Consider the following 15208-nt stretch of genomic DNA (forward strand, 5'->3'; position numbering starts at 1 on the left):
ATTCACACTCGTCCAAAGAGTCAAAGTGTCATTGGTTAATTTTTTCGTGTTTCACCAACACAGTCACAGTTTGTGTGTATGGTAAACGCATTCCAAATGACGTTAGCTCATCAGCGGATTCTGTCAAAATCGCTTAGCACCGAATAACGGTCTGTTAAAGCGCACACCTCTAAAAAGTTTTTCGCCATGTGGGACTCTGCAGAAAAATTCGAGCCGCTCATTTCACATATATTCTTACGCTCGTCCAATCAATCACTGTTCAAACGGCAACGTAGTAAAATGAGCGACGGCTGTGTTGATTTGTTCATATATAACCAACAAAATCTCAGTTTTTCGTAAATAAACCACTGTCATGGTCGCGGCCACGTCAGCAAATCAGCTGATTCCTGCAAAATAGAGCCAACTAACAGTCTGATGTTGGGCACACCTCTTAATTATTTTCACCGCAATTACCTTACACTTTATTTTCCAGGTACTTAAATCTTAGTCGAGAGTTACCCTACTTTGTGCTGTAAATATTTTTTAAGAAAATTGTGTTCGTAGACTAATAAATTAAATTTAAACAAATTACAATATTAATTTAAAAACAAAGCCAAAATTTCTCAAAATATTTATGTACTACTATTTTTTCGCTGGGTGTATAATACAAATAACTTGAACACTCGCAATCATGTGGTGTTGTTGTTGTAATTGCATTTTATTTCTATAACTTTTCCTTTCTTATAAAAGGTTGGCAGACATACAATTCAGTTTAAATTTTAATACAAATGTTTTCGATTTACTTTACCACTTTACATTGTAAGTTTAACAATTTCATACAAATGTACGTGCAAATGCAAAGGACTCGCTGGTCGAATTGCTTTCATAAAACCCACGCAATACAGGATGTGTGCACATGCTTTCTTAATGCTTGAATTTTGTTGATTTTTTTTTAAATTTATTGTTTTTCTTTTTTTCTTAACTAAAATTTTAAATAAAACTTACACAAATATACAAAAAAGGAACAATTCTTCTTCGTCTATTACTTACTAACAAAATCACTGAATCAACTAAATTCAGTGATCTTAAAACATTAAACACTTTCAGCCTCTGCGTGAAGCTCTTCACTTCTACAATAAATGTAAACCCATTTTTTTTTTATTTGCAATACTTAGTAAAGAGTTGCAGTTAATAATAAAATTAGAAAATAATTCGGTTTTTGCTGTTGTTCGCAAAAACGAGTTTCGGGAAATATGCACTCAGGTCTTTTTATTTGTGTTTTTTATTTTCTTATTTATTGATTTTATTTTTTTATTATTTTTTTCTTTTGTAACATTTATTTCGCTTCTCATTAACTTATATTATCTTCCATTATTGTCAACATTGGCAGCACAAAAAATTAAATAAATACATAATTTATATAAAATACAAAATTTTGCAAGTAAATAAATAGATTCGTTGCTGAGATAGAATTTTTGACTTTCTAATTTATTGTTGTTTTTATTTTATTACTGTGGTCCACCAGTTTAACTTTTTTGGTTTTTTGCGTTAACTGAAACTCCTGTTCTCGTTTCAAGAGCTCATTTTACTTCTTGCATTGGTGACGATTTCTAATGGTTTTTATTTTTGTTGTTGATGATGATCTTCTTTGGTGCGTTGAAAAAATTTTCGTTTGATGGATAAGATCGGCTAATATGATATCGTTTTTTTTAGTGGGCCTCGTTTCATTATTCGTTTTGCTTGTTTATTAAAACAAAGTTCGCATTTGATCGCATTGTCGTCGTGTTTACAAAATCGTACGGTGTGCTGTAGAAAAAACAAATGCATTAGTTTTCGATTTATTAAATCATAATTGTCAACTTTTTATATAAAGTCATGGCAATCCAATCAATTAAAATGTTATATTCAAATATACCTAAGAGAGAATTACTTCCAAAAAGGTTAAGATGCACAACTTTTCATCAAAAATTCATTCTACTGAGTCTACTTTTAAATACGAGGAAGGGTAATTACAAAAATATAGAAAGTTTCCAACAAATTGGGTGATCATTCACTTTACTAATTTTTTCTCTATATTTCTCTTTCTATTCCTCTTATTCGCGGTCGCTCGACTACTCCCATAAAGTCTTCGCAACAAACTTCAGGCTAACTGCAACGCATCGAGACTAAATGCGATTAAGCTCCGGGAGAAGTTTAGGTTTAAGAAATTGAAGATGTAATAACAAAAAATTACATAAAACAAAGAAACTTAACAAAAAATTAAATTTTTTTTCAATAAAAAAATTTTAACAAAAAATTACATTGTTTTTTCAATATTTTTTTATTTTAAAATTTTTTCTCTCAAACGTTGAAATTTGATATTTTCCATCTTTTAATAATGCTCAAAGAAATTTAAAAAAAAAAATTGAGTCAAAACAAATTTTACATTTTTTTTTAATTTTTCTCGGAAGGTATCACCCAAACTAAGAGTTGTTTAACTTACAATTCAAAAGAACAAAATTTTGAACCTAACTATTCCGACAACCATTTACCCAATTGAACATTATTTTCTCCACTCCCTTTTGCGCAATTTATAAGGGTCTTTTAGAAATGGCGACTAGATGTCAGTAGTGAATAATTCCAAAGCGATTGCTTTTTTACTTGACATCTGTGAGATTTGTGAAGAAGAGACGATAGAACAAGAGGTTGAATTATTGAAACTTATTATGAAAATGGTCATACTTTAAGAAAGACATATCGCAAAATTCGTAATTTTTTTAATGAAAATAATGGTCCGAATAAATCGGCAATTAAAATGTTCCAGAAAAACTGGTTCTGTTGATGATAGAAAAATTACTGGCAGTCCAAAAACTGGACCTTCTGTTGAGAATATTGCTGCTACCTATAGCGCAATGTGCTGCTGAACAAAATTTAACATCAATATTTCGCCGTTCCCAACTAAATATTAGGCATTCATGAATCGATTGTTTGGCGGATTTTACCTGTAAACGTGAACATGGTGAACATGCAAATGATGTCATTTTCACATGTAATTGTTGAGAGCCGCATTTTGAATAATAATATAATAATAATAAACCTGAAACAATCTACATAATTGTATTTATTTTATTTAAAAACAACATCTAAGTGCGTCTTTTGAATGACCTTTTACCACTTTATAGTAAGTAGAATATCCTCACCAAATTTCATTGAAATTGAAGCTATAAAGCTATAAGTGGTTACACTTTACGTATCTCGCTTCATGTATATACTCTTCTTCTTTCTGAGAGCTGACCTACTAAAAGCCCGCTTTTTGACAATATCTTAATCTGCTTAAGCTCACTAATTGTCAAGGCAACAATTTGCTCTAAAGCAGATTAATTTACCACGCGCGCTGTAATATTTTCAAGTACACATTAATAGATGGAGGGCAAGTTTTAAGCTATATTGCTTTTATATACAGAACGAAAATTTAAAAACATCAACATGATATTCTAAATCAAGCCTTCTCATCTCCAACAGAGAGCAGAGCTAGCTTTACATACTCGTATAAGTAGAGTATAGAATTAAAACAAATTTGTTTGGATAAGAGAAAATTATACTTATAAACCCATTTTTCTACCAATCACCCACTTGCAGGAAACTTCTTTTGATACAAGCGTAATAATATCATTCACAAGCTTAACATACAAATGCTACCTAGATACTAATATACTTATTATAGAATACATGGCCACTATGTCATCACACTACTTCAAATTATAAAATAATTTAAAAGAAAATACTACCAATCCGTCAATGTAATTCACCAGCTTATTATATATTAATTTCGAATTTTTTATCGTGCAACAGATGGCGCTCTACACAGCAACTGAGAACGGGCATGCATGGAATACATATTTACAAATGTCAAATGTGTTCTTACCAATTTTCTTTATTTTCTTTAACAATTTGATTGGCTTAAAGGTTGGCTGTTGGTTAGAATATAGAATTCGAGTAAATGTAGTTTTGCAAATACGAGTAAGTAAGTATATGTGCGTATAATTTTTATCTGATCACACTTTCTATACTAAATACTTTACGATGCTTCGATTATACTTTTTTGTTTTGTTGTATGAAGTAGAAAATCTTTTTGATCATTTACTGACGTTTTTGTTATTGTTAAAATTTGTTAAATGAATCAAAAATTTAGCTGTTAAGTTTCGTTATACGATTTTTATTTTATTATGTTATTATTTTTTCTTTTTTCGTTATCGATGATTTGCAAAGTTATTGGAAATATTCATTTTAGAAAATTTCCTCGCCTTCAGCTGTCATGAAAATGAATAGAGAGTTAGATTTATTGAGAAAATAATTCTTTATATATTAGATGAATAAATGTAAAGAAATTTATAAATATATACAAGAAGAGTCTGAATAATGAAAAACATGATAAATTTTGAATGAAAAATTGCTGAGTAAAAATGTATGTGAAGTTAATTTGGATTAGCGATAGCTTTGAGTGGAGGTGTTCAGTGTTTACGAGAATATAGAGTTTTTAAGAAGGTAAAAAAAAATAATTAAAAAACATCCAACAAATTTAAAGTTGTTGAGCTAAAAACTTAATGGAAATATGAAGGTGTGGTGAAAAGAAATTTATTATTTTTTCCAATACTTTCAGATTAAAAATAAGTAATTGGCTCCAACACTTCTGTTAGGTGTTTAGCCGAGTTCTTCCTTCTATTTGTGGCGTGCGTCTTGATGGAAAAAAGTAATAATAGTATTGACAAAAATAAGCAAAAAAGTTTGGGTCCGGGCGTTTTTCATTAAATAGGTTTCAAAGACGAAAAGTTTTGGGATCCGGGGTTTTCTCAAACCGATTACCAAGCGGTTTTTAACTAAAATGTCTGCGTGAGTGGATAGGACGGGCCAACATCTATTATATATGGCCAACATCTATTCAGTTCCGCTAAATTTTACCCCGTGGGTGGATAGGACATGCGAACATCTATTATATATGGCCTGCAGTTCGCCTTCATTAAGCTCCCTAGATTCGTTTTTTTTTTTTGGGGGGAAAACATTAGCATCAATAGCCTTGAAGAGCTGCAATTATCAGCAACAAACAATTAATCAAAACAGTCCGAGCCCCTGAGGAAGTTTTCGAAAGAATTCGAGTATTCTTCAGACACATCTTTGCCTTCTTGGAAACGGAAGGAGAGCGCTTTGAACATCTTATTTAACTTCGTGTTTAGTTTTGTTTGTTTATTTTATTTTATTGTTTGTAAAAAGTAAACAAGCAGGTAGTTGGAAATAATTTTTCAGAAAATAATAACTTCCCATATCTTTAAAACCATTAGTTTGCAACCCATGTTTATTAATACTTCTTTGCTTCTTATTTTCCATACTTTCTTAAATACCGCGCACGCAGTTTATAGACCCAATGACAATTCTTCGTATTCCTCTTGATGAAGTTGCTCTTCAAGAGAACTCTCCATGGCAGAATAGGCAAAATAGCATGATTATAAAGGATGGTTAAATTTTAAGCGCCGATCTTGAATGTGAACCACACCCAAGCGTCAAATTTTTTTCTGCATTTCATTTGACATTTTGCAATTTCAGACTAACTCAATTTGAACCATGGAAAGATACACAATCGAGCAATGCGTTAAAGTTATTCAGGCTTATTATGAAAAGGGGCGGTCAGTGAATGATGTGATCTGACACCGTTGGACTTCTTTCTTTGGGGTTATTTGAAAGAAAAGGTGTAGATATTGTAATTCGGCACATTAACGGCATAGAACCTTAATTATGCTTCAGCGTCATCGAAACTTTGGACCATCGAATGGAGGTGTGCCGCCGAGGCCGCGGCGGCCATTTGACCGATATTTTGTTTCATACTTAATTGAACCATACCAATATTACCATAATGAAGAGAAATGACAATAATTCAAAAAAAAATTGTATTTTATTCAAAGTCAACACCGGCCCTTGAAACTTAACCACCCTTTACATAAAGTGTTGGCAGCAATGAGGGGAAATGAGTTAGGAAGTGAGATGATGAATGTGTGAGAGAAGTGAGAGCGTATGAATGAAGATTTATGATTAGTAAGTGTGAGTAGGCTTATTTTTGTGAATACACGCATTGAATGCTTTTTGCGAATAAGTGTGAGTGGCTTTGTGAGAAAAATTTGCTACCACGAGTGAGCGTGAATGGAGCATTTCAAGTTATGAGCGTGAATAATTTTAAAATGTGTATAATCAATAATAGAGATCCTGTAGTATTTTTCCCTGCTTAGGTATCAACTAAAAGCTAATTTCGTTTAGTGTATATCTAAATGCGTAAATATGATATGTGCGTCAACAATTAGAAACCAACTTCTGTATGCTTGTGTGCTGGAAAATGGGAATAATGATTTTTTGTTTTTGTGTTTGTTTTCTTTGTGGATGGGAGTAGAAACAAAACATTTCATTTCACAATGCAGAACAAAGGGAAACGAAATCCACTTTATTCGAAAGTAGTAAAATAAAATAATAACAAAACCTACTACTATTTACTATAAGTAATATTAGAACTAATTTAAAATTACAATAAATACTTACGGGTCAATGGTCTAGCTGGATGTTTCGACCACAAGTAACGATTCTTCACCGGCGACAAGAACGAATCGCGCGTAATGGGGCTAGAGGCCCGTGGCACGGATAGGGCACGTGGCACGGATAAGGCGCGTAAAGGTGCCAAATCATCGACATCCCACCAGAAGGGATCGCGTATGAACGCTGAGATGGGTGTATTGGGATTGGGGTTGAACAAATCCCTGATGCGGTTGCGTGGATGGAAGATTGGAAGTCCTATTTCATTGTTTGTGTGGTGTTGGCACATTTGGCAATATGGTGATTGTTGTTGTGGCAATATGATTTTGATTGTTGATTGTTATTTTCGTCGGTGGATGTCACACAATGATGCATTTTTTAAATGATATATTTGGAGATGTTTTTTTTTGGTTTTTTTTTGTGTATATGACAGCGAAGGGATGAAGTAAGAAGAGTAGAAAGAAAATTTTGTGTTTTTTAAACTAGAAAAATAATTTACGACGCGGCGATTAATTTTGGAGAAAACACACGAAAAAAGAGAAAAACAATGATTTAGAACTTAAACTAAACAAATAACACAAAATGTATAACAATTTTGATATCTTCCTAATTTCCATACACCCATACACACTTACAAATTGGTACTTCTCTTTATGTGTGTATGAGCGTTGATTTGCCGAGATAGTATTTTCTCGTTAGGAAATTCCATTTGTAGCTCACCGTGAAAGTGACGGATTGGAAACTTGCCGCTGCTGGGACCCGGCACAAATTCATTGGTTTTTTCTTTTTTTGTTTTTTTTTTTTTTGTAAGTTGCGTGCTTCGCAAAGGTTTACTACTTAGCGCCTACAAAGTACTTTAATAGCTACTACTTTAATGGCTACTACATAGAATTTGCAAAGTAATTACGCTTGGGTATAGCTGGGTACTAATATACTACGAAAAAAAGCATGCATTGGAAATTCAGAAAATAAAAAACACTATTGCATACCACTACTAACAACAAATAAAAAATTTTAGAAATAGAAATAAAGTAACTAAAGTGTTTTCCTAAATTTGAAGCACTAATTTTAAAGTAACTAATTTTTTCTAAAAAAAAGTATTATCTCAACTATATTAATTTATGATTTTATTAAAACAAAATACAAAAAAAAAATTTTGTCAGAAAATCTTATTCTAATTATTACTATTCTTATGATAAAGGAAGGAAAGCGAATTCTGCGGATTCCTTGTTTGGCGGCACTTGATTAAGATAATGAAGCCAGTTAAGAAGCCGGAGTCCATTCAAAGATCTGCTATCCTAATAGGTTTCTTCAAGACACTCCTGTTCCAGCGCTTAGCGCAATGCTTAATGTGATACGCGTGTACAATGCGGGCAAAAGTTCCACTGCAAGTGCCGCGTGTTTCACAAGGAGCTCTCATTAAACTCAAGTTCAAGCTATCCAACCACTACAGTCTGTTTCAAGTAAGCCGGTAGCCGCAATCAAAGAAACCGCTGATTGACTGCGCACCTGTATAACTACAGCCAGGGAAGTAAACATCCATGTACTCTGAAAGCCAAGCGGCAATTAGAGCTCCGGGCTCGATGCTGATGCGACCGAAACTGGTTGAGGAATACCAAACTTTCCTATGGAGCGCTTACGAATTCTTTGAAATTAAACTCATTTGGGTGCTTGGCCACAGAGCGATTTGCAGAAATGTCCTGTGGTAACGAACTAGGTAGACGGGGTATCCCCGAGGGGGTCTCCTGCGAAAGAACAAGGTTCTGATCCCCTGGACCCCGTACGTTTAGCTCTTGGAAAGGTGAGCTACACATCAACTTAGCGAGCTCGACTCGTACACCGACTTCCAAGATCGCACGAACCTTCTGGCCACGGTAGAATTAAAGAAGCTTATAATTTAGCAAAGTCGCAACTGAAGAATTTTGTGGGTGTATTTTCCGTGCATTATTCACATGCATGCTTTCGGAGACAATCGGCATTACTTTGAGTCGTATTTTTAATAATATAGCTGGTTTGAGGATGGTGAGGAATCATTTCAGCATATTCTTCTCAGCTGTCACTCTCGCGAGGTTAAAACTTAGGCAATTTTGCGTTCATTTCTTTACTACGCCTGCAATTATATGTAGCAGGCCTAGATATTAACCCCCTGATTGCAGCACTAGCATGAAGCGGCTAACACAACAATGTAAGGTCATCGCTAGGTCTTGTTTTTTTTTAATTTTTGTCTGCCTGAATTTCCAACCCACTATACATTAACATGTTCAAGGCGACCATTTAGATTAGATTAGATTAGATTAGATTTGTGGGGGGCTAAACAAGTCCAAGCACTCAGTCAGGAGACCATTGTACTACACCCGGATAGATTTCAGTAGAAAGAATAGAGAGATAGGAAAGATAAAAAGTGGGTGGTAAGACGGATAAATTAGTTTGAGCTCACTCTTCCACATATTTCTTGGATTCATTGATGAATCTTAAGAGATCTGGGACAGGAAGAGTATGAACTTTATATCGCAACCCAATATCTTAAGTCTGATTCTGGAAAACGCCAGACAGATACAGAGAAAATGCTCGAATGCTATCGGGCTGTCGATGACCCCCATGGCAGCCATATGCTGACCACAGGCGTTGTGCCCTGTGATTACACCCACTAGTACTCTCAGGTTCTTTCTGCTAAGTTTTAGGCGAAAGATCGTTATTTTCCTGTTTGGTTCTTTCATAAAGCACTTGGCTACTCTGCACGAGTTCAGCCCAGACCAACGTCTTCTATGGGTAGACCTCATGAAGTCGTTAATCCATAGTTGAATCGATTCACAATTGACACCTTGAAAGCGTTCGGAGCCTAGTGGCATACTTGCAGAGCCTTCATTATCCAATTTACCAGTTAACTCGTTCCCTGTATTACCACAATGTCTAGGCACCCAAATAAGACTAACTTTGTTGTGTTTTACAACACTGTTCAGTTTTGTCTTACATTCACCGACTAACTTCGAAGAGCAGCGTGGGTTAGCAAAGGCTTTCAGGGCAGTTTAACTGTCACTATAAATTCCAATACTGCTACCCCGCCACTTTTTCTCAATTAGGCAGTACGCCACATTCAAGATGGTATAGACTTCCGTGAGGAATACCGTTTCCATTTGTCCTATGGTAAAAGAGCACTTAGTGTCTTCGTCTAAGTACGATACAGATCCGCTACCATCACTGGTTTGGGATCCGTCGGTGTAGAAAGTGTGCTGATATCCCCTTAATAGGACTTATCTGGACTTAACCATTGATCTTTATCTGGGATCAAGACATCATACTTCCTACCGAAGCTAATGACAGGCACCCGATTGTCCACTGGCATCGAGAACAGTGGACACCGCTTTGACAACTGGTGGTATATCTGACAGTGACCATACCGAAACTTCTCTCCTCGAGCAGCATAAAGTTTATACTTTTGTTAGCCAGACCTAACATCTTTTCGCTATACTAATGAGGTCTTGGTTGTGGCACTCAACGAAAAATGCGCTTTTGTTGTCTCGAGTGGTATTGGATACAATTGTCTAGAGCTCAGGTTAGTTGAGTTAATAGAGCTCGTGAAAAACTTTACTCAATAGAAATTTTTTTCTTCTTAAAGAGTTAGTTCGGAAAACCACCCTGTCCTTGATACTTGTTCATACTCCATTTGTCAATAGAAGCAGATACTGAAATTATCTTTGATTTTGCCATCAGCGAAAGCTCAATACATTTTTAAGACGAATAGACTTAATGAAGATGGACGAACACTTGGCGGTTTAATATTATATAAGGAAAAGTTATTCTCTAACATTTTACTATTCTATTTTAGGCATCATGAAGTTTGTATCAATCAGTAAATCTTTTCGATTCTGCTTACCTAGCACCTACCTTATCTTATACTACATATCACTAACACGAAGAGATTTTAGAACTATGATAGGCGCGCTCCTCGGGACATAGCCCAGTAGCAGCGTATGCCTAAAGGATAAGAATCTGGAACAGTGAGGAATGCAAGAAATGCAGGGAGCTGGGCTCAAGGAAAACTGTAGTGCATCTCTCCTGCGTTATTCAAAACAATTTAAAATAAAACAAAAACAAAAAAAACAGCTCAAAAAACGCTTAAAATATCTGGGGACACCACAGTTTGATGGATTGGAAGATATCCCAGCAGTTAGTTGGAAGTGGACTATTTCAAAACACAAATACGTTATTAATGAACTCTATCTGGTATCGCTATGAGCCGAACTAGTATATGCGTGACTGCAAGTCAACCAGTTCAACCTAACCTAACCTACCTAGCACAAACTAAATTTTAAGTAAAAAAATATTTCTTCCACTCAATTCAGTATTAAAAAAGGCTGTTGATTTTAATTGCTCTCTGCTTATACTAAATTATTCTAAATTCCATGATTATGTGGAGGCGTACGTCCTGAATCGGGGACCTAACTCTTAGTTAACCTATTTCATTGACTGGAAGCTATGGATATTATCCTGTAACTGATGATTTTTCTATAGATTTAATTAATTAACTAAACTTCCTAAACATACAACTACAACAACTAGGCACGAATAATGCATGCGGAAATATTTTTATATGTAGACATAAAACCACAAAATTAAACATTCAAAATAAAAAGAGCAGATAAAATCAATCATACGAAAAAAACTAAATTTTTAAAAGTATAAAATGAAATGAAAAAAGGGAAAGGGTACTTAGGAATATTGGCCCTCATTTTGATAGCCATTAGCACTTTCTTAAATACTTAAAAGAAAAAAAAGGTAATTCAGCCTTAAGAGCATTGGAGGCGACGTAAGCTTAGAACAGGATATCTTAAGGAAAGCACAAGGATAATTTAATAACTTTGATGCTATTGGCATTAAGCATTCCAAATTAAGTGTCGCACAAATAAAAAATTTTTCTTCAATACTAAATACGAATAAATATTCAAAAGGCATAAAAATCATAATTTAATGACATTTTCATGCGCAATAAATTTTTGGGCTGCCAAATATTAATTTTCTTTCATCCCACCATTAAAAGCGGGGAAAACATTCCAATTCAAATAAATAAATATGGAAAATATAAAGCGAAAATAAAAGCGAAACATTAACCGCAACACTAAAAACCGAATATTGAAAGGGATTTTGTTTGCAACTAATTTTCACAGCACGCCGCCAAGCCGTCCTACACTCCACCCCACTCCACTTAGTTCACAACTGGTTATGGTTTTGGTAGGCCGATAATAAAATGAGGAATGACTGTGATGTGGGATGTCGCGCAGAGCGAGAGTGGCGGCATGAGTGTTCCTTAAGTGCAATCAATTGCTCGTACCATTAGCATCATAGGCGACTTCATTGGGACGCGGTCCCCAGCGGCCAGCCTTAACGGGAGTGGGACTTGGTGAGCCGGCACGCTCAAAAGGTCTCTCTGCAACAGGATTTTCTAACTTACTATCAAAGATTTCATCCAAAGGTTCCAACGAGCTGGCACGGAACAATGGCCTGGGAGCCAAGCTGCGTGCGCGATCGAACAATGATGGCGCCAAGCTGCGTGCACGTTCGAAAGCCGATGGTGCGCGTGAGGCACGTGACACACTCGGTTCACGCAATGCTGGTACTGGCATGTAGGGTTCACTGCCGGCACGGTATAAACGTCCTGGACGTGACGATGGCGTTAAACGTTCTGTAAGGAGAGAGAGAGAGAGAAAGCGAGAAAAAGAGAAAACACGCACAAAGGCGTGCAAGAAAAGCAATTAATATTGAAGTAATCAAATAAATACCAAAAAAATATTACTTATGATAAATTTACTAGTATTTTTACTTAATAATAAGACGCATGACACATTTTACTAGTGCTTATGCGATAAAATACAGCTGAATAATGTACCAGAAGCCTGATGAAGTACTCAAATTAATTAGAAGTCTCAAATTACAAGCTTGCAGTCGAGTACATTAGAGATCGCACTGCATTATGGTCGATAACACCAATACTGCTAGTTTCTAACTGTCCGCACCGCAGATAATGTGGCATTTTTGTTGAAATATTATTGTATAACTCGATAGCTGTTTTCGCCAACGAATTTTTACCCGGTTGCAAAACCAGCATTCAGCATATTTTTTGAATTTGTACCAAGGCGCATTTATTGAAGGTGGTGGCACTAGACCAACAACAATGTTTTGTACGTTTGATTGTCACGGAAAAGTAGAAAACAAAAAAAATAATTCGGCTTGTGTATTCTGTGCTGACAGCCACATGGACACAGCGAAGGAAAAACAACAAATCAGCTGATTTACCAACACCACCTTTAATAGATTCGCCTTGGGTTGCACCTACTCGAATAGTCTGTTTTCTCCTTTGGGTTTGGCTTTGTTAGTGGGGGTATGACTAGTGCTTACAACTTCAACGCGCTATGTAAAATGTCATTTTACACGACAAGTGGCAATATTATCTAAAGACAAAAACAATAACAGAAGTTTCAATGCAGAGAACCGAGTCAAAAAACTTCCTCCTTTCCCAATTAAAGTCCAGCATGTGAAGTTTAGAAGTCCAGGCAAATTCAGTGAATTAAAGTTGCTCAGCACTACATAATAAACTTTCGAAATAAGTTTTGTCAAATAGTCCATACCAGTCCGTCACACTGCTTCAATGAGTAACCGCGCAAAAAATAGGGCAAATACTAAAATGTATTGATTAAGCTAGGCTCAGAAAAATACTCTGAAGCCATAAAGGTAGCGCAAGAGATATTTAAGGTTGCCGCCCTAAATCTCCTCATAGTTATTAATAATAATAAAAAATGGGTATAGGAGATGTCTAGGAAGTACCAGTCCGGTATTGTAAGTGCCCTTTTTAAAGAAAATAACACAAAAAGATTTGGAGAATGTTAAAAATAACAGAAAATATTTCACTTTAAAAATTCTATATCAAAATTTTCAAGATTACAAACATAAAGCTCAAAATGATATGACGTGTTATACTCAAACCTACATATGAATCTATGTAATTATTTTCCAAAATAAAATTTTTGTTGGTATATTTTATCCTCAACAAGTTATAAAAATTATAAAAACGTTAAAAAGAACTGAAGATATTTAACTCTAAAAACTTTATACCAAACTTACTTGTTATAGGTACTTGGACCACTTGACATATAATTGGTTAGTAGAAAGCTAAACGGTTGAAAGTGCCCTCTCTACGAACAATACGCTTCATAAGCAAGGGTGATAGATTACTAAGTTTGGTCCAAGAATGATAGAAAGAATATTGCGCTCATTGGGCATGGCATAACGTCACATGTGTTGTATGACAGAGATGTGAAAATTCGAACAAGATTGCACGGGGAAAAAGAAATTACATAAACAACATACGAATAAATTGCACAAGTGTAAGGTCACCCACACAGCAATTCTGTCAAATTCACTGGGAGCAAAGTAGCGGTACCACGGCGCCCCTCAATGTTCTCTCCATCGTAAGACTTAGTCATCCGAAATAAAACTGTGAGAGTGACTTCGGTGCCACAACATTGTGGACTCGGCAGCAGAACTATGTCCACTAATTTCAATACATACTTATATACTGAAGCTCGTCCAATCCATCGTTGTTCAAACGGTAACGCAGTGACACACAACCTCAGTTTTTTCGTAAATACACCGCCGTCACATCCCATGAGGCGTCAGCTGAATTCTTCGAAAATTCGCTGAGAACTGGTTAACGGTTTGATGACAACCCCACCTCTGCAGTATTTACATCGTGCTTCATAAATATCTCAGCATGCCCGTTTTATTGCATGGCACGGAAGCTTGAACGATAGTAACAATTAATAAGGCGACCATTTTGAGTTTTCGATAAAGAATATCCTATTTTTATATACGAGGTGAAACGAGCATTTGAGCTTTTCGCCGACAAACCATAGAAAGTCCAAAGAATAAAGATCTAGCTAGCTAGGCCAGGTCTTGCCAATTGATATATGTAGATATGTAAATGCTCTAGCCCTAAAAATAGTGATTGCAGGAAAAAGAATACATCCTTACGTTGAAAAACTCAACGATACAATTAAGCAAGTTGTAGGCAAGAGAAGGACTAGGCCTGGTATATCTACTCAGATTAAAAAGTTTGCAATTTTAATGAAAATTTCTTTATTTTTTTTTTCTGATTTGCACGTAATTTGAAACATGGATTTACATATATGGTTTTTTTAGGAGACTGAAATATTAAGTTTTAAAGTTTTAAGTTCGTGTCCGGCCAATTCGTTGAAAAGTCATGAATTTTTGGTGCATGTCTCATACCATTTGTTTAAGATAAAATATTATTAAAATAAAAAATTAAAAAACATCTCTTCGGATATGTTTAGTTAAAGCTTAGAAGATACCTTATGATTTTTTTTCGCGCCGGACGCGAACGACCCAACCACGTTAAGGTGTCAAATGAAAAAATACGCCACAATAAAATATAGTTTGGGGGTTTGTTTCTCGGTAGATGGCTGTAGTGATCGATATCTCGTAAAGTATCAATCAAACAATTTAAAGTTTAAGCCCCTTTGTTAAGGTGACATTTCACACTAAAAATAATATAATATTTTGCTGTTTTTTGCTTGTTCTATTTAGTTGTGAGTTACAGGGTGTTATCAATGGAAGTCAACAAAGAGAAAATTCGGTACATTTTGCAGTTTTTCTTTGATATAGCCGA

At 35.2% G+C, this 15208-nt stretch overlaps 1 protein-coding gene across 7 annotated transcripts in view; it reads right to left on the reverse strand.

The window, feature by feature from the left end:
- Window positions 1-668: 668 nt before the first annotated feature.
- LOC129235963 (uncharacterized) overlaps window positions 669-15208 on the reverse strand; it is a 38583-nt gene continuing 24043 nt past the window's right edge. For 2 of the 7 annotated variants that reach the window (XM_054870058.1, XM_054870059.1), the window contains exons 6-8: window positions 11858-12208; window positions 6538-6786; window positions 3938-4268 (exon numbers count right to left, since the gene is read on the reverse strand). In XM_054870058.1, coding sequence (XP_054726033.1) covers window positions 4246-4268; window positions 6538-6786; window positions 11858-12208 — 623 coding nt within the window. In that variant the 3' untranslated portion in view covers window positions 3938-4245. The other 5 variants (XM_054870061.1, XM_054870063.1, XM_054870060.1 and 2 more) reach the window with 5 other exon arrangements.

This window comes from Anastrepha obliqua, chromosome 1 (genome assembly GCF_027943255.1).
Source record: "Anastrepha obliqua isolate idAnaObli1 chromosome 1, idAnaObli1_1.0, whole genome shotgun sequence".
Lineage (NCBI taxonomy): Eukaryota > Metazoa > Arthropoda > Insecta > Diptera > Tephritidae > Anastrepha > Anastrepha obliqua.